This window comes from Lathyrus oleraceus, chromosome 5 (assembly GCF_024323335.1).
Source record: "Lathyrus oleraceus cultivar Zhongwan6 chromosome 5, CAAS_Psat_ZW6_1.0, whole genome shotgun sequence".
Classification (NCBI taxonomy): Eukaryota; Viridiplantae; Streptophyta; class Magnoliopsida; order Fabales; family Fabaceae; genus Lathyrus; species Lathyrus oleraceus.
In genome coordinates, this window is record NC_066583.1 from 290,010,817 (window position 1) to 290,035,936 (window position 25,120).

Below are 25,120 nucleotides of genomic sequence, written 5' to 3' on the forward strand. Positions count from 1 at the left end.
AGAAAAGATAAAACTTTTCATGCGATACATTATGCGAGTAAGGTTCTTAACGAGGCTCAAATAAATTATGCCACAACGGAAAAAGAACTACTCGCAATAGTGTATGCGCTAGAAAAGTTTAGGTCTTATCTTATAGGGTCTAAAGTCGTTGTGTATACCGATCACGCGGCGATTAAATATCTGCTAACCAAACCGGATTCGAAGCAAAGGCTCATCTGTTGGATCCTCTTGTTACAAGAATTCGATGTGGAAATCAAAGACAAGAAGGGGTCGGAAAACTTGGTAGCGGATCATTTATCCCGATTAGTGAACGTGGAGGTTACCGCGTCTGAAAAAGAAATCCGGGAAGAATTTCCTGATGAAAAATTGTTTAAGGTTCAAGTTAGGCCGTGGTTTGCAGACTTTGCAAACCACAAGGCTAGTGGTTTTGTGCCTGCCGACCTAACTTTGAACCAAAAGAGGAAGTTCCTTTCGGATGCGAAGTATTATGTTTGGGATGATCCATACTTGTTTAAGTTGGGTAGCGATAACCTGTTAAGGAGATGCGTAACTGGTGATGAAGCCCAGAGCATCCTTTGGCATTGTCACAACTCGCCTTATGGCGGACATTATAATGGGGTTAGAACGGCCACTAAAATTCTTCAATCGGGATTTTATTGGCCAACTATTTTCAAAGACGCACATACCCATGCGCAAAGTTGTGACAGTTGCCAAAGAAGCGGTGGTATAGGTAAGAGAGATGAGATGCCTCTCCAAAATATCCAAGAAGTGGAAGTGTTTGATTGTTGGGGCATAGATTTTGTAGGACCTTTCCCACCCTCTTATGGGAATGAGTACATGCTTGTTGCTGTCGATTATGTCTCTAAGTGGGTTGAGGCGATTGCCTCACCTCGGGCGGATGCCAAAACGGTGATAAAATTTTTAAAGAAAAACATATTTTCCCGTTTTGGAACCCCCCGAGTGTTGATAAGTGACGGAGGGTCACACTTTTGCAATGCACCTTTGGAAACAATTCTAAAACATTATGGTGTATCGCATAGGGTGACAACTCCGTACCACCCTCAGGCTAACGGGCAAGCGGAGGTCTCTAATCGAGAGATTAAGAGAATCCTAGAAAAAACCGTGTCTAATTCTAAAAAAGAGTGGTCCCAAAAATTGGACGAAGCATTATGGGCCTACCGTACGGCCTTTAAAGCTCCAATTGGCCTAACTCCCTTTCAATTGGTATTTGGTAAAACTTGCCATTTGCCGGTTGAATTGGAGCACAAGGCCTTGTGGGCCCTAAAGTTTTTAAATTTTGAACATGAGTTGGCCGGTAACAAAAGGAAAGTACAACTACTTGAGTTGGAGGAGATGCGCAATGCCGCATACCACTCAAGTTGGTTGTACAAGGAAAAAGCAAAGAAGTATCACGACAAGAAGATCCGTAGCAAAGAATTTGTGCCCGGACAATTGGTCCTATTGTTCAACTCCCGGTTGAAGTTGTTTCCCGGGAAGTTGAAATCAAAATGGTCCGGGCCATTTCGGGTGAAAGAAGTAAAAGAGTACGGGGCCATTGTCATTGAAGACATGGACAAGAAAGATAGTTGGACCGTGAATGGCCAACGATTGAAAGTGTATCTCGGCGGTCATGTGGATCGCGAGAGTTGTGCTCAGCCGCTCGATGCTCCTCTGTGAGCATCGCACCGTCGAGCTTAGCCGACGTTAAACAAGCGCTAGTTGGGAGGCACCCCAACATTGTAAGTATTTACTGTTTTATGTTTTATGTTGTATTGAGTACACTGTGCTAAACCCATGCTGGATGACTTGCAAGTGCTGCATTTGCCAATGAACTTGCTGTCACACTCGCTTGCAGCTCGCTAGGCGAGGCAGTAGCGAGCACGCTCGCTAGCTGCTCGCTAGGCGAGGCAGCAGCGAGCGCTGCAGTACTGTTTACTATTTAAATCTCAGCAGGGCCATTTTGCCCCAAACCTTCAAAAAAATTTCTGAACGGCTCTGCTGAGGAATTTGTGCTAGGCTTCTCAAACTCTCTCATTTGCATCTTTATCACCAACACTTGCTCTTTTCGGTCGATTGCAAACTCTTCTCACTTCACATTTCCGAATCCGTGTAACTAAGGTTCGCCCTACTACAGTGTTGGCGCGTGAGCAGTTTATGCTTAACGCTGACTGGCCTGTGGATAGGCCTGTCTATGGTGAGGGGGTGGGTGCTGATGATGATGATGTTGATGATGAGGCTACCGGTTCTGAGGCCGATAGCGAGGAGGAGTCCTGAGCCCTTAGTGGGTTAAGTTTTTGTGTGTTTTCAGTTTTTATGTTATTTCTATTTGTATTTTCGGATTTTGTATCTTGATTTTGGTGTTGTACTATTGGGGTGTTTTATCCCCCATGAACAAATTTATATTTTCAGTTAATGTTATTTAATTATGTTTTTAATTTTGTGTGTTTAATAAATTTTTGGTTGATTGAGTGGCAAACCCTTCTAGATTGGTTGCTCCTCAAGAAGTACCCAATGAAGGTGCATCCGAGCTTGGATGGCAATGATAAGAATAAACAAGTGAATGAAGCTAAGGTACATGGTTACCTTCGGCTAGAATTTTAGAATGCATTAGGAACTTTACTTTTTTTGGTAAATTGAATATTGTCTTTTTGCAACATAATTGAATGAATGCTTCATCTAGAACTTAAAACCACAAATTGTGAGGAAACCTCCATTGTTCACTTAAATGCTGAATTCTAATAAGTTTTGTTGATTCATGTGATTCATTCTTTGTCTTTTATTATTGTGAAATTGTGGAAGCAATTAGAAATGATCAAGGCACTTGTTTTCTTTCGAGCACAACTACATCCAAAAACAACTTACCTGTGAGCAGAGAGAGTATTTGTTAACCCCTTTGAGCCTAAACAGTTGAATCTCGGCTTGAAATAAAGCGAGATCTCAAAAATCTTTTTTTTTACAACCCGGAAAATCTTGATTATTGTTCTTTTGCCGTAAAAAGTTAAGAGCATTCACTTAGGGTGTGGAAGAAATAAGTTGGGGAGAACGAAAAAGAATTGGTAAGTACCACAACTCTTGAAAAAGAAAAGAAAAACCGAGCAAGCAGAGAAAAATATATGTATAGAAAATATAGAAAAGAAACATCTGTTTTGTATATTTGATGTGAAAGAAAAGAACAAAAATAGAAAAAATGAAAATGAATGCTTGCTTGGAAGAAAAATAGTGAAAAATAAAAATTGAGTTGTGGAATATGTGTTGTGAAGGTTTCAAATAAGAAACAAATGAAACAAAGTCGAGTAGTGTGAATAATACTGTGAATGTCTCTTTTGCATCGGCACTTTCGTTTCAATGGCCTTAGAAATGACCCTTGTTTGTTAACCTAACCAAGCTTCAACCGAAAAGCCCTTAGTGATCTTTATGCTTCCACAGTACCATTTTTAATTGTTAGACATTGTATGAATCTATTTGATTTCTTCATTATTTGTTAGAGAGTGAGATTAGTCCCGCGGTTGCAAACGCGCAAAATCTTCATTCCTTATTCGAAGAGGAGAGATAGGATGATTCATTCAGAATAGTATTGTTGTAGATAGATAAATATTTTGCATTGCTATTTAAGTTTTAGTTCTTATGTATTATTTTATTCGAACCGTTGGGAACTTGTATTTGCTGATTTCGCTTGTGTTTGAGCCGTTTATCCAACTTCGGAGAAACCAGTTTCTTAAAGCAAATCCTCTTGTCCTTCAAGAGGCATACTTTGCTTGAGGACAAGCAAGAATCTAGTTGGGGAGAGTTGTTAGATGCCCAAAAGTGCTTATTTGAGCTATCATATGTGGGCATCTTTCACTCTTTTTCCTTGCTAAAATTGTCAAAACCACATTTGTTTTACATGGAATGCATTACATTGATAAACAAGCTTGGTGCCTTTGATTTGTGTGTTATTGTGCAGGAAAGACATGAACTAATTGAAAATGAAGACACAAGAAAATTGGCAAAGGAACCAAAGAATACAAGCATTTCATCAGCCTGCTCGCTAGGCGAGGCTGTGGCGAAGCATTGGTTCGCTAGGCGAGTTCCTGGCGAAAAGCTCCAGTAAATTGTCAAATTAATTCGCCAGGCGAGCTGAAGGCGAAGGTGGTAGCGAGTTCGTTCTGTTTTGGTGAAAAACGCAGTCAGCACTCACTCGCTAGGCGAAGCTCTAGCGAGTCCCCAGCGAGCATTCCAGTAGCAAAACCTCTCAACCTCGCTGGGGCGAAGGTTGAAGCGTGTCCTTCGCTAGGCGAAGGTATGTTCGCTAGGCGAACATGACAGTTCATCAGGCCCTGTTTTCTCTGGGCGCAGGGGCCTTATGTGCCCATTTTAGACCCTCGCTAGGCGAGCCATTCTGCTCGCCTAGCGAACATGACAGCCCAGCAGTGGTCTATAAGTAGCAGGTGCCACTTTTGAGCACCATACCTCATTTTTACCAACTTTTTCCACTTTTGTACTTTCTTCTAGATATTTTTGCAGCATTGTTCTTGGGATCTTTATGCCCTAGTTTTCATTTCTCTTCATCTTAGAACCATCTTCTACAAAAAGAAGGTGGATTCCCATCCAACTTCGATTATCCGACTTGGATGTTGATCAACCTTCTTTCCTTACTTGCCGACCAAGCTACCATGAAAATGAGTAGCTAAGTCATCCATTTGTCAAGGTTAGATGTAGGTGATTACTAGCTTTGTGTGTAAATGTAAGGATCCTCATATGTAAACTCTTTAATGGTAAATATATGATGAAAACTTTGTTTCTATTTAAAACTCTTTGTGTTGGTTTATGATCGAGAGATGTTTACCGACTCTTGACCTAGGCACTCATTCATCTCATCCTCAGCGGAATTTTTGGCTTCTACCAACGAACCGGTAGTTGTAAGTCCTATCTTTGTGGTTTTCTACCTACTAACTGGTAGTTGTAAAATCCCACTTTCATCCCCTAGCAGAGTTAACCCTTTGTGCTCATCCTGGTCGATGACTGGTTACTTTTCTGTGGTTTTCTGCCTACAAACCGGTAGATGTAATCCCCTCTTTGTGGTATTGATAGTCTTGTCCCCTTTGGATACTTGCCCTGATCAAGCAGTATTGTCCCCAGTGGGTCTTCCCCTTTCTTTTGGGTATTTGCTCCGAGTTAGCAACTTTATCCTCTTTTGATTGGTCATCTTTTGCATGCATGGTCCTGGTACCCTAATGCCTTTCTTTTCGGTCGATTATTCATTTAACAACCTACAACCCGGTTATGGATAATCTTCCATGCGAGTGTATTATCTACATTTTGACGGCTACAGATAATATATCTCATGCACTCTTTGGTCAATCTTTCGATTGTTATCCCCAGCTTGGGTCTTTGGCATGCGTGCCGGCTCACGTATCACTGTTTTGTTATCTTCGCCAATGCTGATAGACATGAAGTTTTTTCCGGTATCCAGACCGAAGTGGCGTTCAAGCCAATTTCCGATTTTCAGATCGAAGAAGTTTCCGACGATCAGGTCGATGTACTTATGGCATTCAGGCCAATTTTCCGGTGTTCAGACCGAGGCGGTATTCAGACCGAAGTGGCGTTCAGGCCAATTTCCATTTTCAGATCGAAGAAGTTTCCGACGATCAGGTCGAAGTACTTGTGGCATTCAGGCCAGTTTCCGGTATTCAGACCGAAGTGGCATTCAGGCCAGTTTTTTCCGGTATCCAGACCGAAGTGGCATTCAGGCCAGTTCCCGGTATCCAGACCGAAGTGGCCTTCAGGCCAGTAGTTCCCGGTATCCAGACCGAAGTGGCATTCAGGCCAGTAGTTCCCGGTATCCAGACCGAAGTGGCATTCAGGCCAGTAGTTCCCGGTATCCAGACCGAAGTGGCATTCAGGCCAGTAGCTCCCGGTATCCAGACCGAAGTGGCATTCAGGCCAGTAATTAGGCGGTATTCAAACCGAAGTGGCGTTCAGGCCAATTTCCGATTTTCAGATCGAAGAAGTTTCCGACGATCAGGTCGATGTACTTATGACATTCAGGCCAATTTTCCGGTGTTCAGACCGAGGCGGTATTCAGACCGAAGTGGCGTTCAGGCCAATTTCCGATTTTCAGATCGAAGAAGTTTCCGACGATCAGGTCGATGTACTTATGGCATTCAGGCCGATTTTCCGGTGTTCAGACCGAGGCGGTATCCAGACCGAAGTGGCGTTCAGGCCAATCGCCGATTTTCAGATCGAAGAAGTTTCCGACATTCAGGTCGATGCAACTTGTGGCATTCAGGCCAGTTTCCGGTATCCAGACCGAAGTGGCGTTCAGGCCAGATTTCCGGTGATCAGACCAACATTGATACTCTCATATTCCAATGCTTAGTGTTCAGACTAATGTGTGGCATTCAGGCCATGGGTATTCCTGTGTTACCATTTATTTTGGTATCCAGGTCAACTTTCTGTTTCGGTACTCAGGCCGATTTTCACGGTACCAGACGGACTCTTCTTTCGAGATTGCTTCTTTGCCGATTCTGACAGACATTGTTAATTATTTCATACGGATTCAGGATCAAAATCCGGGTCTTCTTAGTATTTAACCATCTCCCACTTTGATCATATGAAGAATACCCTGCTTCATATTCTCTAGTTGAAGACGCTTAAATAGGGGCAGCTGTCATACCCCGATTTTGGTCCTAAATCTTTTATGTTTGTTTGGCATGCTTGGCCTAACTTTACTTTGGTTTTGTATGAGGATTGTGGTTTTGATCCAGAGTCATGGTGTTGTGATTGTGGATACATCTATGGTCTGGGTCATCTGAACAACCAAGTTTCTTGTGTTTCTAGCCACTTGCTAGTCTTGTTATTGGTTCATGGATACTATGCCAAAACCCTAACCTTATGGTCTCATTTCATGGTCTTGTTCATATACATTATCAGTCAAGTTTTTTTTTTCTTTGCAAAAGTCAAACATTCAAGCCAATTGTGAAACCAATTTCAACCATTTGTTAATCCATTTCAATTTATTTCATGTCATTGTTTAAACCAGTACATATGATTCCATACAAGAAAAATACAAAAAATTGACACTTTGACCAATTGTTGACTTTGGTCAACAGTTGACTTTTTGGTCAACTTTGACCAAAGTCAACCCAAATTCCCTAAACCCAAAAGTTTCCCCATAATTATAAATTCAATGCCCCTTTACAAGAAAAATACAAAGAAAGGAGAATTTTGACCATTTGTTGACTTTAGTCAACAGTTGACTTTTTGGTCAACTTTGACCAAAGTTAATCTTCTTTCTTTTTACTCTCTTAAACCTAATCTAATCCACTTTAGCCTTTGTTCACCATCCATGAGTCTTGTGTGATGAATTTGACCTTGTATCTTCTTGGCCAAGAAACTTCTCTTTGTTAACCTCATGTGCATCTTGGTTGGACTTGTCCCTTTGGTTTGGCCAAACCTTGCTTCTGCACGACTTAAATGGGCTGACAGTCACTACAACCAAATATCACAGTTGCACTAGACATCACATTTACATTGGCCAAAGATGATGCTCGAGTTTGGTTTTGGTTTCACACGAATAACATGTTGTCATTAAGATTCCTGCAGCAGCCATGAAGCATCAGCAGCAGGCAAAACCAAATAGCACATGGCCATGAACTCCCAACAGAAACAGGACAATGATGCACAGCTTGAGATAATGGTTAAGTTACCTTGATCATCACCACATAGCCTTTGATTTCGATCAATCCAACTGGAGTTGAACTTGCAGTCACCAACACCCTTCTCCACTGGGAACATTTATTTGCTGACTCAAGCCATCCTGCACCAAACTTGAGCCACAGTTAACAATAGGTGACAGTAAGGTACAAGGCATTATGTTCCAGTTCATACAATACAAACCAGACCTGCTACATGCAGTGAGCAACAACACTGGAAGTGTAAGGAGCAACTTACAACAAACCAGGGAATTTCCAAAATCTCGGACCTGCTACATCACCAAGTCATAACCAACAAGAAACTCCATCAATGAACAATCCATGAAATGTTGTTGATATATCATGAAACAACCTAACCTACTTCATCAGAACCATGATCCAACCATGCAAAATCGAGCATACCATCTGCAGCAACTACAACCAAGCCTGCAAAACCAGTTGGCAGCATAGTTGGTACTTATCCAAGCCAGGAGGAAACTTGCTTGCAGCAGTCCATAAACTGAGTTAGCATGCACAACTGAGTCCAACTTGTGTAAATCCTGTAGGAAAGCCAACTCACAGCCCAAAAAAAAACTGGCCAAATGATGAAGCAAGTAAAACTATGATTTGCAAGGCAACAAAACCAGGAGTCTGCAGTGGTCCTGCTTGACCTGTACCAATCAACAACTCCTAAGCACACTGCCACCCGAGTCATGCTAACCAAACCATAACAACTTTGCACAAAATCTGCAAAACCATTGCTAAACACCATCCTGCAGCAATACTGCAAACCAAGGCAAGAGAAATCAAAACCAGACACCTTAATCACATGATCAAACATGGCACATACATGGTTAATTTAACAAAGCAATGCACATGAATTATGGTTTTGCACTCACCTTGACACATCTTGCCATCATGGTACTGCAGCAGCCAAATCAAAACATGAACTCCATAAGGTCATGATATGATGACTGAAGTTGGAACAATGGTTTGAGCTAGGCCATACAACCATGAACCATACGACCTGAACCTACAACAGACAAAAAAAAACCATGGACAGTTAGAGGAACTGAGTTCACTGCTGCAGAAAACAGAAGATGATTATAACAGACAAGTGAGAAAATCCCAAGCCAAATCAGATAATTGCAGAAGGCTCTGACAGTAAATTGAATGAGTTACCTCAAAATGGTGAACAGTCAATATCACTGGTGTTTGTGTCAATTGAAATTAATGTTGAGGTTGCTATGAAACAGGATGATGTTGTGCTTAATTGTGCGTCTGAAACATCTGAAGCATTTTTAGTAATCTTTCCAGCAGAATTCAACAAGGAGATCCAACATTGAATTCTTGTGTTGGTTGATGCTGTTCTTACTTCTCGCCAATGTTGTGTTTTCCAATTGAACCTTAAGGCAGAAAATCCTCGGTTAATTTCAATTCTCAATGCAGATGCAAACTGCAGAAATAGTTCCCCAGGAAGATGAACTAATGGGTGTGATGCTTCTATGTTGCTTGATGATACACCAACGATGCTTGGAGAGAAATTGACCCTTTCTAATATAAATTCTCTGAGATCATTTGAGGTTGTTGACAGGGTTAAAGAGGCTCTTGAGAAAGCTTGTCCTGGAGTTGTTTCTTGTGCTAATATCATAATCATGGCTTCTAGAGATGCTGTAGCACTGACAGGAGGACCTGATTGGGAAGTGAAGTTAGGAAGATTAGACAGTTTAACAGCAAGGCAAGAAGACTCAAACAATATCATGCCAAGTCCAAGTAGCCTAATACTGCACCCTGTTCAAGAAGAATCAAAGCAGCATAATAATGGATCAATGAAACCTGCAGTACACATAACATATTTCTAACTCAAAGCCATTTGCCCTGCTATACCCTGCTGCAATGCCAAACCTGCACAAGCTCAACCAGAAGCAAGAACAAATCAGTGAATAAATGATGCAGGCCAAGTGCAAGCACATATCCTATCGGTCCACACCATGAGGTGCACATCAACATGGATTTAATCACGATTTGTAATTCCATTCTTTGTGTTGTACTGCCCCAAGATGAAACAAACAAGTGCAAGGTCATGGAGATTTCACCACACAACTGATCAAGACATACCTTGTAGCAGGCCAAGCTGAACCAAGGTGATTACCTTGAAACTCAATCACAACCAATACTTGTAGACAAGCCAACATCCTACTGCATACCCATAAACTAAACCCATGCCTTGCAATCCATCAAAGTCTTGGCCCTGTGCAGCACCACTTCAGGCTACAACAATCCAAATGAAGCTACCAACACATTGGATTTACAGGACTTGCTATCCCATTGTAATGGCTATCCTTGAGGCATGAATTTGGAAGCAAATGCATTGGTCCTGTATCCTGCAGTGGCCAAAACCAACATGAGCCTCACATAAGAAAAACCATGCTTAGCCACTTACCACCTGATGAACTGAACGAAGGGATCCAACAGGGCAATGCAAGGCCAATTCAACAAGGTTGCAGCAAACCATGCTCACCATTCTTTTACTGCGGTAAAAAAAAAATAAGGGGGGAACACATTAATCAGTCAATTTGCAAAACCTAAAGTGCAAAACCATTAACCAATAGTCAGAGGGCAAAGTCCAAAAAAACATCCCAAATTGATATGAGGTCAAAGCAGAGAAGAAAGGATACCTTTTCTTGAATCTAACATGCATAGGGTAATTCTGTGTCTGAGCATCCAAAGTGCTTTGCAGAAACACTCCTTTTGAACAGCAAAGACCCCATTTCTTTAATTTCAAAATATCTCCCTCCATTTTCAAAATCTTCTTTGTGTGAACTATTTTTGTTCTAAACTTTGACCACTTTTGCAAAAAGGTAGAAACTTTGGCCTTATGCCATTGTCTTTTCAAACTTATTTTCTTAAATCAAACTTGTAAATAAACTTAACTATACTTGACTTAAACTTTCAAAAAAGCCAAAAAGAACTAACTCATTCAAATCATTTTAGGCCTTTGTGCCTTTCAAACTTAAATTTTGTTAAAATCAATGCATCCACTTTGAAATTTGTAGCCCGAACTACGAGGTTTTGATCCCTCATTTTTATGTTGGTACGTAGGCACAAGTCCGAAGGTCTTGTCAAACACAAAAAAATATAATTAATGAATTCTTTTCTCATCCCCCCATTCTATTAGTTTGTAAACATCACTTTGTACAAAATACATATGCACACAAAAAGGGCTTCATAGGAGTACCTAGGACACTTTGGGTGCTAACACCTTCCCTCTGTGTAACCAACCCCCTTACCTGTGATCTCTGACTTTTATTAGTTTTTATTTGAAAACTTCTTACTATTTGGGTTTTGTTCATACTTTTTCCCTTTTCCCTTGGAAACAATAAAAGCGCGGTGGCGACTCTTGTTAATTGATCTCTAGCTTGTCAATAACTTGATGATCATGAATTTCCCGCTACACTAGGCAATTGATTTTAATTGCCAACATCTGGTATCAGAGTCTGGTTGTATCAACATGGCGGCAAGTGCAAGTGAAGGATCAAGTCAGCAGGTGCAAACAACTGTTTTCAAGTTCGATGGCAAATTAAATTTTGAAATGTGGAAACTCTTGATGGATCTTTGTTTAACAACCAGTGGGTATGGAGAAATTTTGAGGAAAGGTATTACCAAACCAACGAAAGAAGATAAAGGAAAAGCCAATGAACAACAAGTTGTGAAAGATCGTTTGCTTAACGAGAAGGCTTTGTTCTTGATATGTCAATCTGTGGAGTTGCATGTTTTTGAGAATATTTTCCATGCCAAATCAGCAAAAGAGGCTTAGGAAATTTTACTCAAAACATATGAAGGTGTTGATCCAGTCAAACAGATAAGTTTGCAAGGCTTGAAACGTCAGTTCGAGCTGATGGAGTAAGGAAGAGATGAGAGTATTCATGATTATTTTTCACGGATAGACAAACTCGTTAATGAAATGAAATCCAACGGTTATGACGTAAAAGAAAGAGAAGTTGTGGAGAAAATTATGTGCACCCTCTCAACACGATTTGATTACGGTGTAGCAGCTACTGAGGAAGCAAAAGATCTCTCCATGATGACTCTAAATGATTTGCAAGCATCTTTGGAGTCTCGTGAGATGCGGATGAATGAGAGAACACATGGCACGTTTGAGCAAGCTTTGAAAGCTCAAACTAATGTGAGAAAAGAGGGATCTTTGCAGAGAAAGGTGAACCACTTCCAAAGGGGTCAGAATTTCAGAGGCAGATGGCAGAATCCTCAAACTGATTCGGGCCACGGAACACGAGGTAATGATTCTTTTCAAAATAAATATAATATTCAATGTCACAAATGCCACAAGTAAGAACACGTTCAATCGGAATGCAAATCTCACATTCAGTGCCATAACTGTAAAAAGTATGGTCACTATAGTCGAAAGTGTCGTGTTAGACCAGTGAATATTAGAGATAGCCATGCTCGGGTTACGGAAACTGAAGATGAAAGAAGATGGTGCTTACAACATGCCACGTTGTAGCTGCGGAAAAAAATGAGAATCAATGGTTGTTAGATACAGGTTGCAATAATCATTTAAGCAAGAATAAAGATTTATTTTTCGATCTAGATGAAAATTTTCATGCCAAGGTCAAGCTTGGTGATAACTCGAAGCTTGAGGTGTTGGGAAAAAGGAAGGTCGCCATCAGATTGAAGGATGAATCATTGAACTATATCACTGTAGCGGGGTTTTCGTTACCTTTAGGTTTATTGACTAAACCAAAAGTAAACATACAATTCGAGTCGCCACCACACTTTTATTTGTCCAAAGGAAAGGCAAAAGTAAACAAAAGCCAAGTAAGAAGTTTTTCAAATCAAAAACTAATAAAAATGTTAGAGATCTAGGTAAGGGGGTTGGTTATGAAATGGGAAGGTTTTACGCACCCAAAACATCCTTAGTACTCTAAGGGAACCCTTTTTGCAAAGTATGTGTTATAGGTTGGTATTTGTGAAAATATGTGCAAAAGATTGGAGGGATGAGAAGAGAATAGATTATATTTACAAATTCTATTGTTTGAATGGATGAACCCATTGCCTACGTACCATCACAAAGGTAGGATCAAAACCTCGTAGTTCGGGGTAAAAATCACAAAAAGGATTGGTGAATTGATTTGATCAAAAGCCTTAAGGTCTTTTGTTATCAAAGGGAGAAGACTCAACCTAAACCAACAATCCACCATGTGAGGAGGGCTTCAACATGCTAGTGAGGGGTTAACCCTATAATAAGCATGGAAGACTTATAATCCAATAACTAAGGATGAGGTGAGATTTACATCAACCACTATGATAACTCAAACCTATGACTAATTTTTTTGAAAAGGTTTTAATAAGGTGGCCATTGGAACCCCAAAACAACTTGAAATGAGTTATATTTACAAATTAAGTTTATTTACAAAAATGAAGTCAAAGTTGGATTAAGATTTATTCACAATGAGTATTGATAAAAATGGTCTTGAAAAGTCAAAGGCTTAAGGCCTAGGTTTCTAATTTGAAACAATGTCAAAGTTTGAAAGAAAAGATTTTGGCTTGGTTAGAGTGGGGAGTAGAAGAGAAAGGCTAGTCCTAAAGCATACAAAGATAAGAGGGGAAAGATAAACCCTTGGAGTTCCTTTTCTTGAAGTCATAGAGATGACTCAAGATGCTCCTTTCCTTTGGACTTAGAAAACAAACAAGCAATCACACAATTGAATTCAAGCTCCTAGGATCTCCATTTGGCTTGTCTCTCTTAACTTGGCTACTCATGACAATGGTCCTCTTTATTATCTCAAGATGGAATCCCTACCACACAAGAGCAAACATCAAAAAGTTCACAATACAATAAGAGGAATGGACAAAGAACAAGTTTAGATGGGAAGTTCTTTAAGGTCAACTTTGAAATTTAGCATTCTAAAGGCATGAGGCCTAGTTGCTCTTTAACAAATTTAGCATTCTAAGGGCATGAGGCCTAGTTGCTCTTGAACTCCTTTAAGCATGGGTATATCCTAATTCTAAGTTCTTTCTCCTTTTTGCATTAGGTTCACACAAAATAAAGTCAAGACAATCACAAGACAACAATATATTTATATACAATAATGAGCTCAAATGAGGAAAAGGAAAATGACATAAACATAAAATATGTGCTCAAGTGAGTGTAATACCCCAAAATTTACCCTTCATTTTTCCTGAAAAAAAAAAGTTAAAAATAAATAAATAAATAAAATATAACAATTTTTTTGGACTTGGGTCTCCCTCATTTGAGCCCACTACCCACGAAAATCAGTCTATAAATACTGAAGTTTCAGTAGAGGAAAACACACTTGGAGTTACACTGGGAGATTCACTGGAGAGAAAAAGGAAGAGAAGCAAAATACTCTGAGGTTTCCTTGGAACAAAACCCTGAGGAAAAAGATAGTGAGAGAAGAACTAACAGAGTTCAGAGCAGCCTCCAAACCCTGAAGGGAACTCAACTGCACAGAATCACCTCTGCCTCACATAAACCCTAAATATTGTTTTGTAAACCTCCCGGGTGCAACTCAATTTCAATCAAGCTCTCCAATCAGGTTTGCCCTATATCCATCATCTTTATGCCTTTAATTTGAATGCTCTAAATGTATGAGGTATTATGGGTGAATTTGATACCCTTTTGATGCATGTGTTTGACAAGAGGTTTAGGCCTCCTACCCTTGGTTGCTTTTTGTGAGCTTTTTGTGAATTAAAAGGGCATGATTCATGTGGTTACATTTTGATTTGGGGGGCAACCCTTGATTACCCTTTTTTTTTGTCTCTAACCTGTTTGTTGAGTTTTTGTGAGGGCTCACATGACGTTTGCAGGGATAACTTGCGTGGTTTTCCACTTTATTTGTGGGATACCCCCTGGAGGTTTCATTCCGATTACCTGTACTGACCCACTTTCTTTGATGGTGTTTAGCTTGGAAGGATCCCTGGGTTTCTCATTCCTCTAATTGTTGTTACTTCGGATCTTTATCCGCGTGGTACTTTTACATTTTTCCCGTATTTTACTGCTTTCCTAGCTGGAAGACCTCGATAGGAGGCAATGTTTTTGTGTTTTTTTTTTACAGGTTCCTTTGTCCAGGGTTAAGAGCTATGAGGTCTTATCCTCATTACCCTTTTGCATGAGCGTTCCCAAACCCTAACCCTTCATTGATTTTTCTTCTCCTAAACACACGTTTACTCCTTCTACTACAGGTGAGTAAGTCTCCAAAGGTCGAGCATCCGGTAGATTGCATAGTGACGTCGTTTGTCCAAAACCCAATCCACAACCCCGTAGTTTGTCGAACTACGGCTTGCTCTGATTCTCATTCCAGATGAGATACGTAGGCATAAGACGCGATGTCTTAGCGAGCACACATCCCCCAACCCATAGGTCAACCGAGCTACGAAGACTCTGATTCTCATATTCAGATAAGATACGTATGCAGTGGATGCGACATCCGCGCGAGTCATTTCTCTTAACCTTTTTAGTAAATAAACACATTAGGTAAACCCATACCCTTTAGACAAAAACCACAAAAGTGGATCCCGTAGAGTACTATGGATGCGTAGGGGTGCTAATACCTTCCCTTCGCATAACCGACTCCCGAACCCAAGATTTGGTTGCGAGACCCCGTCTTGTTCCTTCCTTTTCCAGGTTTACTTCGAGCGTTTCCTTTCCCTCCTTTGGGATGAATAACGCACGGTGGCGACTCTTCTGTCTTTTTCTTTCGCCGGTTATTTTTTTCGCGCACTGTATTTTTCAGGTTGCGACAGCTGGCGACTCTGCTGGGAACCAAGAAGTTGACCTCTTGCTGGTCCATCTTCCCTAAGCGAGTCCCTCCTAGCTTGTGTGATTTTCTTGTTCATTGGGTGTTCATGCTTTTGTACATTTATTTACTTACTTGTTGTATCTGTTGGAGCTGTTGTTTGTTTGTTGGGATGGGATGTTCCACGAGAGATAAGCTCATTACCCAGGCTTGAGTGTACACACAGGTTTTAGAGTGGATGATCATGAGGCTTGCGTGGCATGTTGCTACGTTAAGTCGTTCGTGAAGAACCACACCCAGACGAGGTTTCTCTTGGATAAATTATGTCCTACGGATGTTCCGTAACGACATGATGTTCCTTTAGAAATCGTCGACTCTGGTGACCATTTCCCGAGAACTCAGTCGAGGCCTCTCCTCCGAGACGTGATTATGTTAGCTCTGGTGGGCGCATTCTCGCTGATCAATCCGAGGACCCCGAGACTGGGAACTTGCTTTAGGATGTCCTGTTGAGGGGAGTCAGTGGAGGTCTTTTATCCCGTAATAATGCCAAACCTTCAGTGGTAAACGTATTATTCGCGACTGAAGGACTGAAGTTGACGAACTTCTGTTCTTAGAACCTACCAGTGAGGGGCGGGCTAAATTCAGGAAACCTTAACCTCCAACCAACCCGGTTTTCTGGAGCAGAGCTTTGATCTTGTATTATATTCCTCAGTGGTTTTCTCTTCAGACAGTGTAACCCGACAGATGTTCAAGTAGATACAGCAATCCTGAGTGACATACCACTGCACTGCATTCACATCATCACATCATTTGCATTCATATCATTTAACACATGTTTATCCATTTCAAGGGGGTTTACATCTTCTTCTTGATTCCAGTCGGAGTTTTTCTGGTTCTCTTAAGATGGATATTGACAGAAAGAGACTTGTCGCCTACAAGTTTCCGGTGGTCTGTCTGGAGCCCATCCAACAGTTGATGCAGTTAATGGATCCTGGTTCTCTAGAAGGATTTCGAGAGGATTACGGTCTGATTCTAAGTTTCGTCACGGTTCTTTCCAAAGATCAACATGACGCCCTATTCACACTGCTACAGTTCTATGACCCTCCACTGAGATGTTTCACATTCCCGGATTATATCTTGGTCCCTACTCTGGAGGAGATTGCCAGTTTTCTCAGAGTTCCTATCAGGTCACAGTTATTGTTCTACAGTTCTGAGTTTCTGCCTGATCTCAGCATGGTTGCTTCAACCACATATTTGGAGGAATCAGTCTGGAAGGCTAATATGTGTCAGAAGGGAGAAGTTAGTGGTTTTCATCTGAGTTTCTTACTGGGAGAAGCAAAGAAGAAGCTGGAAAACGGTAACCAGAGGGGTTTCAATGCTGTGTTGGCTCTTTGCGTGTATGGGATTGTCTTGTTCCCTAATGTTGCCAAATTTGTGGACATGGACGCAATACGCCTCTTCGTGTTGAGAAATCCAGTACCGACCTTGCTAGGAGATTTCTTTCATTCAGTGCACCACAGAAATAAGAATAGAAAAGGGGGATTGTTGAATTGTTGTGTGCCTTTGTTTTATAGGTGGTTCAGTTCTCACCTACCCAAATCAGGAGTGTTCGTTAATGTCAAGGACTCGTTGAGTTGGTCGAAGAGATTGATGGGGTTGAGAGCTGAAGATATTCCTGGGTGGTCCGACCGGAGCTTGCTTCGGGCAGATATTATTCATAGTTGTGGGAACTTCCCAAATGTTCCGTTGGTAGGAAGAAGAGGAGGAATCAACTATAATCCTTCTCTAGCAGTTAGACAGTTTGGATATGCTTTAATCCATTCTTCGCCTGATTTGACGGTATCCCCGTAAGGCAGCTGAGGCCTGGCTCAAGGTGATCAAGAGAGGAAGAACCGTCCTTGGAAAAGGAGATTGTAGAACTTACCCTCGGTATGAAGAGTGGCTTCAAGGAAGAGTCGAAGAGTTTGGTCTGCCGTTCCCTATTGAAGAACCTTTGTATCCACCTACTCCTGGGCAGTCAACAATGGTGAGTCGAGAGGAGTACGACAAGTTGAAGAGTGCCATGGAGGGACTTCAAACCAAGAACTCAGAGTTAAGCGAGAAGTTGCAAGACTGTATGCATCAATTCCATGAGGCAGAATATCAGAAGGGGGAAGCCGTCAGATTGCAAAAGGAAGCAGAGAGGAGATTTGCTGTGGAGGAGGACTTCTTCAGGAAGACAGACGAAGCCTTGAGATCATCCAGTTCTGAGTTGAGGCGAGTCAAGCAGCAGTTAGTAGATGCTCATGGTAAATTAGCTGGGTGGCAGGAGCAATGGGATGCATTTTCAACTTCTCGGAAGGCAAAGGAGGAGGAGACAGTAGCCGAACTGACTGGTCAGATAGAGAAATTGACGACTTTGCTGAAGGGGAAAAACAATGAGCTTCTGTGCGCCCGTTCTACTAATGGCTACATCACAGATCAACTCCATGAGGCTCGAGGACAGATTGAAGAACTCAAGGTGTTGGCAGGTTTGAAGAAATCCAGACTTGAAGAGGTATTCGGAGAAGATGATGGGAATTACTACAGAGAGCACATCAACGAACTGGATGGGATCATTCACAAGAGGAATCTGCTTATCCGGCATTTGACAGAATCTCCAGATCATCCCGACACGGTGGCATTACTGGATGAAGTGAGGAGCAGTCCTTATGGGTTGTATACAGGAGGCTGATCCCTGGTTTATGTTCCTCCCTTTACTTTTTGTTTTGTTGCTGTGTAGTGATAATCCACAAGCTTGTTGTGGGGATCCTCTTTTGATGTACTTTTGGCTAAAGCCCCTTTCCTGGAACTCATTTGTATGTTGGTTTCCCTTTGTTGCATCTTGATCTCAGAAGTTTATCCATGACTCAGTCTTCTTGCACTATTCGCCTGATGTGAGACTGGAATCAAGGGGGTAGAATACCTTTCGGATTTGATAAACATGGCATTGCATTTACATATTCATTGTCATATCTTGCATAACAGGTACCGCTGCAGTGTTCTCATATTGTTTGGTGTCCCACTAGCAGGATAGCTGACTCAGGCATTCACCGATACGGTACCCGAAGGAATCAACAGAGAGCGATGGAGAGCCTACAAGCAGAGCTCGCCGAGATGAAGATTCGCATGAATCAATTCATGGATTTGGTTCAAGGGGTGGCTCAAGGACAGCAGGAGCTTAGATTGTTGGTACAGAGGGATCCCCCTATTACTCAACCAGAGACGTTGGTTGATCCTCCAGCTGGAGAGGCTAATGGTCCCAATGGACCGGGGCCTATCCCGATCCCGCATGTCAACCTAGATCAACAACCCATTCAGGATGGTCAGGATGATCAGTTCCCCTTGCTTCAGGAAGACTTTGGCATGGACCCCATGCTTAGAAGATTGGAAGAGAGGTTGAAAGCAGTGGAAGGACAGAATCTTCTGGGAGTAGATGTTGCTGACTTGGGGCTGGTCCCAAGTGTGAGAGTGCCACCAAAATTCAAGGTCCCGATATTTGACAAATACAATGGCAGCTCTTGCCCCAAAATTCACGTGCAAGCCTATTTCCGTAAAATGGTTGCATACTCTGATGACGAGAAGCTACTTATGTACTTCTTCCAGGACAGCCTAGCTGGGGCATCCTTGGAATGGTATATGAGGCTGGACAGAGCCCACATCCGTTGCTAGAGGGATTTGGCAGAGGCTTTCGTGAAGCAGTATTAGTATAATGCAGACATGGCTCCGGACAGAACTCAACTTCAGAATCTGTCTCTTAAAAGCAATGAGTGCTTCAGGGAATACGCTCAACGCTGGAGGGATACAGCTTCACGTGTTCAGCCTCCTATGTTGGAAAAGGAAATGGCCAACATGTTCATGAATACGCTGCCTGGACCTTATCTGGAGCGTCTGGTGGGGTGCAATGCTTCCAACTTTGCTGATGTGGTCTCTACTGGAGAAAAGGGGGAGAATTACCTAAAGACCTATAAGAGCCAGAGTGGAGGTGGATCCTCATCAGGGGTGAAGAAGTCGTTCATTCAGGGACAGAAGAGGAGAGAAGGGGATGCAAATGCCATATCTTCTTATCAGAACAGGGATAACCGGAGGAATAATTTTCAGAATTATCATCAGCAACCGTATGTTGCGGCTGTGACCATTCCAGCTGCAGCGCCACTACAACAATAACAATCACAACGTCAACCAGCTCAGTATCAACAGCAGCAGCAACCGGGTAATAGACCCGCTTATCAACAGAGGCAAAGGATGATGGACCGGCGTTTCGACACCCTTCCAATGTCGTACGCTCAGTTGCTTTCTAGTCTTCAACAACTACACACTACGCCAAAAATGAGTTTTAACAGCGCATCTTAGACAGCGCTTTTAAAAGAAAGCGCTGTCTAAGGTTAAAATTAAAATAAAACACGGAAAATGTTCCAAAAGAATAATGAAAGCGCTGTCTAAGGGGGGGTCTTAGACAGCGCTTTCTAAAAGCGCTGTCTAAGACCCCCCCTTAGACAGCGCTTTTAGAAAGCGCTTTTAAATATAGACCTTAGTCAGCGCTTTTGATAAAGCGTTGTCTAAAGTCTTTAAATTAAAAAAAAAATTAAAAACAAAAGCGCTGTCCTCTTTCCCTCTTCATTTTTCCTCTACTCATTCTGCTCCCAATTTACACTTCACTGACACACACACACACAAACACCAATTTCCTCCAATCCAATCAACCCTAAAAACCCCATTTTTCTCTAGTGTCGGTGATCCACTTCATTTTCAAACACCATAAAAAAAAATCCCAACCAATTCACACCATTGTTGAATCCTTCAAAAAAAACCGCAACAATGTCATCATCAACCAAGCCACCGCACTACGCCACAAGCGGTTTGGTGATAGGTTACGCTCCCTGTTCAAGCTTGTTAGCGATAATCAACAAATACGCCATCACTCAATTCAACTACCCTGGTCTCTTAACCGCTTTACAGTACCTCACTTCAGCTCTCGGCGTTTACCTTTTCGGAAAATTAGGGTTTCTTCATCACGATCCTTTCACCATTCCGATCGCCAAGAAATTCTTCCCTGCCGCACTCGTTTTCTTCCTCGCTATCTTCACCAACACGAATCTACTCCGTCACGCTAACGTTGATACCTTCATTGTTTTCAGATCTCTTGCCCCTCTTCTTGTTGCTCTCGCTGATACCGCTTTTCGAGGTCAACCTTCGCCTTCTAACCTTACTTTTTTCTCGCTTGTTGTTATTCTTGCTGGTGCCGTTGGTTATGTTGCTACCGATTCGGGTTTTACTCTTACCGCTTATTCATGGGCTTTTGCTTATTTGGTTACGATTACTACTGAGATGGTTTATATCAAGCATATGGTTATGAGTCTTGGGTTGAATACTTGGGGTTTTGTTCTTTATAACAATGTCTTGTCTTTAATGATTGCTCCTTTCTTTTGGTTTCTAACTGGAGAGAATTTTGAGGTTTCGAATGCGATTAATTCGAGTACCGGGAGTTTGTTTGAGATGAATGCGTTTCTTGCGGTTTCTTTGTCTTGTGTGTTTGGTTTGCTTATCAGTTTCTTTGGATTTGCTGCGAGAAAAGCGGTTTCGGCTACTGCTTTTACGGTTACTGGGGTCAAATGTTTAATTTTTGTTACATGTTCTACAGGTACACTGATTTTGGTAGCGGTATATCTCATAGACCGATCGAAGATTTGGCATACTCAGTTGCAAGATTCATACAAAATCGCGGCTCCTTTGTTAACTACTACATGGTATATGTTACATCTAAGTTTATGTTATAGAAACTTTGATTTTTGTCTGATATCTTATATTTGAATGCAGTATCATGGAGGGACTAATTTTGGTCGAACATCGAGTGGTCTTTTCATTGCAACAAGCTATGATTATGATGCTCCTATTGACGAATATGGTACGCGTTAAGGTTTAAATTGTTTGCGTGTTTTGAGTTATAACAGTTAGAAACATTTTAAAGTGTTACAAAATGTTAGGACTTGTGAATGAACCAAAATGGGGACATTTGAGAGACTTGCATAAGGCAATAAAACAGTGTGAGCCAGCTTTGATTGCTGTGGATCCTACGGTCACATATTTCGGGAAAAACCTCGAGGTAAATTCTATTATCTAGTTCATGATAAAATTAAGGTTCAAAATTGTTACTGTGTTGAAGATTTGTTTTGTTAATTTGATCTTATAGGCACATGTGTACTACATAAGTAGTAGTGTTTGTGTTGCATTTCTTGCAAATTATGACACGAAATCGGCTGCAACGGTTACGTTTGGAAATAGCCATCATGACCTTCCACCTTGGTCTCAATAGTATTATTTATTTATTTTATCCATAAATCAGATAAATATTTCAGGATCTTGTTTTCCTTTTCTTTGTTTGGTTCTCAATAGTATTATTTATTTTCTCCAGGAGAAGAAACTTATGCATAACATCCGTCAATACGAGGTTCCCTTGCAAAAGTACATGGCCATGATGGACCTTCAGGCATGCATTCACCCTCCAACTCATCATTATTACATGATATTAACAACATCATATTTGTTATTCTTTTGTTCATCATACTGCTATTAGTATTACTCATGTTGTCTGCAATGCATGATCATTGCAAATACATGATGACTTGTGACATTTATATGCAATGAGTATATGAAAGTTGAAATGTAACACAGAAGCATGATGTTGTTTTGTGGTCAACAGGAGAGGAATGAAAGACTGTTTTATAAACTTCTTATCGACAATGTTGAAGAATTACTCCCGATTGTATATACTCCGGTTGTTGGCGAGGCTTGCCAGAAATATGGGAGCATATTCAAGCGTCCTCAGGGTCTTTACATTAGTTTGAAAGAAAAGTATGATTTCATTTTTCCGTTTGTATACAATTTTAAGGACGGCATTCATTGCAGGCTTATATACATCTGCTGTTGACTTTTGCAGGGGTAAAATTCTTGAGGTTTTGAAAAACTGGCCAGAAAGGAGTATTCAGGTTATTGTTGTAACTGACGGTGAACGGATTTTGGGACTCGGAGATCTCGGATGCCAGGTATTTCTCAACAAGATTAAAATCAAACTCTTAAGACCTTATGATTCACCTTGATTTTATGGTAAAATAGATTTAACTGTGTTGTATGTGCTTCAGGGTATGGGAATTCCTGTTGGTAAATTGGCTTTGTACTCAGCACTAGGAGGAGTTCGTCCTTCAGCAGTAAGCATTTTCCATCTAATGTCTCTTTTCATTTTATCATTGTATCATGCATGATTTTGTTGTTCATTCTTCTTATTTTCCCTTTCTGGTTGCTAGTGTTTGCCGATTACGATTGACGTGGGGACAAATAATGAGAAATTACTGAATGATGAGTTTTACATTGGCCTTAGACAAAAGAGGGCAACTGGGAAGGTTTGTATTACATATATATGAGGCTACATTTTACTTGTATTTATATGAGGCTACATTTTGTTGGCTTTGACCTCAACCTACCCGCACCTCTCACTGAATTCTGGTCTCCGGTAGAATTCACCGCTGGTGATTCCAAGAAGAACAAAATTAACGTCAATCTCGCCGGAAACGGTGAACAAGAGGCGGAAAGTCCGTTACCGGTAACCGCCAAACGGCCTCGTTTGTTTTCGGACGAAGACAATGACGAAACGGCGTAGCTTTATTCACACACCGTAAAATTATTTTATTTTTAATTAAATTGAATTGAATTTGTTGTTATATAGTGCAGTGAATATGAATCGCACATATTCTAGCACGCACTAGCTAGTTTTCAATTTCTTGTTTTTATTTTCTTTTAAATTAAATTGGGTTGGGGAATTTTGGATTAGATTTTGTTTTGTTCTTAAGTTTAATCTTTATCTGTACAGACAAAATTTATTCATTGCTATTGGATTCGTCACTTTCATACTCATCCATTCAATTTCTTTATTTAGTGTTGTTTACAATTATATTTATATATCTTCATTCATTCACTACTAGTTAAATCACTGCTTTTAAGGATTACACAATTTTTCACTATACTTAATCCAATAATCAAAAGTTGGTGGTACAGGTACTTAACCTAAATTAATTGAATGGATCATACACATTAAATGGATTGGGTCAATGTCTTGTTTCATAAAATAATCAAACTTTGGACCCAAAATAAAAGTCATTTTGACAGCTTAAATGATCTGTCTGAATACTAATCAGCTTAATTGAGATGTTGAGTGAGTAATGAGATTGAGATGAGTGGTTTGAATTGGTATATATATATATATATATTTGTTAGCCAAAAATTGGTAGAAAAAAGGCCAAAATGGCATATATAAAATGTGATAATTGTCTGTCAAAATCTGGTTGAAAACAGGTAGAAATTCTGGTTTATAAACCTGGAAAAAATGTGGTTTAAAACAAAAGCTTCAAAAAATTTCGTATACCTTAGACAGCGCTTTTGTAAAAAACGCTGTCTAAGGGGGGGGGGGATTAGAAAGCGCTTTAGGCAAAAGCGCTGTCTAAGGGGGGGCTTAGACAGCGCTTTTTGAAAAGCGCTGTCTAAGGTATACCTAAAAAAATTAAAATAGGAGGGGCTTAGACAGCGCTTTTTGAAAAGCGCTGTCTAAGGGGGGGGCTTAGACAGCGCTTTTTAAAAAGCGCTGTCTAAGGTATACCTAAAAAAATTAAAATAGGAGGGTCTTATAAAGCGCTTTTGGCCAAAGCGCTGTCTAAGGGGGGGGGGGCTTAGACAGCGCTTTTAAGATTTAAAAAAGCGCTGTCTAAACCTTTAGCAGCGGAGGTTTAGACAGCGCTTTAAAGCGCTGTCTAAGGCTAAAAAGAGCGTTGTCTAAGGTCTTGTTTGTTGTAGTGACAACTTGTGCAACTGCGCACTCTGGCTCCTCCTATTGGTAGACTTCCGGTGGGTTACGACGCCAACGCTAGGTGTAGCTTCCACTCTGGGGCACCTGGCCACAATATTGAGAACTGCAAAGCTTTTAAGCACGTAGTTCAGGACCTCATAGATTCAAAGGCCATCGACCTTGCACCGGCTCCTAATGTCGTCAACAATCCCATGCCCCAGCATGGTGGTACGAACGTTAACATGATAGAGGGAAAAGCCAAGTCCATTAAGGATGTGTTGAAGTTGAAGACTCCATTGTTGGATATCAAAGGATGCTTGCTGAAGGCCGATGTTTTCCCCGGTTGTGGGAAGGGTTGTTTGGATTGTGCCACTCAGAGTGGAGGTTGTTTGAAGCTACAGCAGGGTATCCAGACCTTGCTCGACAAAGGTATCCTCCAGGTTGAAGATTTGTCTGTCCAAGAGTCTGTGGAAGAGGTTAAAGCGGGTGCCTCTATCTCATCCTTTAAGCAGGCACGGGCCGTGGTGGATTCAGGTGTTGCTCCCGGTTGGGGGCGTGTGTTGGAATTACCAGTGAAAGAAGATAAGTTCGGGATTGGGTATCAGCCAGTTTTGACTTCTACAACACTTCAGGGGCCGATCACTTTCTCCAGTGCTGGCATCATTCAGTATGGCCAAGTCTCTGCGGTCAACGAGGAAGATGAGGATAGTGATTGTGACATCGACAACTGGGTGCGTCCGAGGATCCCGGGTGAAGTCATCAACAATTGGTCTTCTGAAGAGATTATCCAAGTCACTCTTCTTGAAGAGTAATTTTCT

General features: G+C 41.2%; 3 protein-coding genes across 3 annotated transcripts; all 3 read left to right on the forward strand.

The window, feature by feature from the left end:
• Positions 1-9,202: 9,202 nt before the first annotated feature.
• Positions 9,203-9,535, forward strand: LOC127080248 (peroxidase 17-like). The gene has a single exon (XM_051020576.1). The coding sequence runs from the start codon at positions 9,203-9,205 to the stop codon at positions 9,533-9,535; it is 333 nt and encodes a 110-aa protein (XP_050876533.1).
• A 10,605-nt stretch (positions 9,536-20,140) lies between these two features.
• Positions 20,141-21,782, forward strand: LOC127080249 (GDP-fucose transporter 1). The gene is made up of 5 exons (XM_051020577.1): positions 20,141-21,078; positions 21,111-21,216; positions 21,287-21,374; positions 21,454-21,572; positions 21,660-21,782. The coding sequence occupies exons 1-5, from the start codon at positions 20,288-20,290 to the stop codon at positions 21,780-21,782; spliced, it is 1,227 nt and encodes a 408-aa protein (XP_050876534.1). The 5' UTR covers positions 20,141-20,287.
• A 40-nt stretch (positions 21,783-21,822) lies between these two features.
• LOC127083980 (NADP-dependent malic enzyme) lies at positions 21,823-23,377 on the forward strand. Its single transcript, XM_051024344.1, has 5 exons — positions 21,823-21,956; positions 22,170-22,321; positions 22,407-22,512; positions 22,609-22,674; positions 22,771-23,377. The coding sequence occupies exons 1-5, from the start codon at positions 21,894-21,896 to the stop codon at positions 22,885-22,887; spliced, it is 504 nt and encodes a 167-aa protein (XP_050880301.1). The 5' UTR covers positions 21,823-21,893; the 3' UTR covers positions 22,888-23,377.
• Positions 23,378-25,120: the final 1,743 nt, after the last annotated feature.

Bases quoted from the DNA above. Each gene is read 5' to 3' on its own strand.
- LOC127080248 (XM_051020576.1), top strand. From the start codon at position 9,203: ATGCTTGGAGAGAAATTGACCCTTTCTAATATAAATTCTCTGAGATCA.
- LOC127080249 (XM_051020577.1), top strand. From the start codon at position 20,288: ATGTCATCATCAACCAAGCCACCGCACTACGCCACAAGCGGTTTGGTG. The intron at 21,079-21,110 runs CAAATGTTTAAT...CATGTTCTACAG, and splicing joins GCTTTTACGGTTACTGGGGT to GTACACTGATTTTGGTAGCG. The intron at 21,573-21,659 runs GTAAATTCTATT...TTGATCTTATAG, and splicing joins ATTTCGGGAAAAACCTCGAG to GCACATGTGTACTACATAAG.
- LOC127083980 (XM_051024344.1), top strand. From the start codon at position 21,894: ATGCATAACATCCGTCAATACGAGGTTCCCTTGCAAAAGTACATGGCC. The intron at 21,957-22,169 runs GCATGCATTCAC...TGTGGTCAACAG, and splicing joins TGGCCATGATGGACCTTCAG to GAGAGGAATGAAAGACTGTT. The intron at 22,513-22,608 runs GTATTTCTCAAC...TATGTGCTTCAG, and splicing joins TCGGAGATCTCGGATGCCAG to GGTATGGGAATTCCTGTTGG.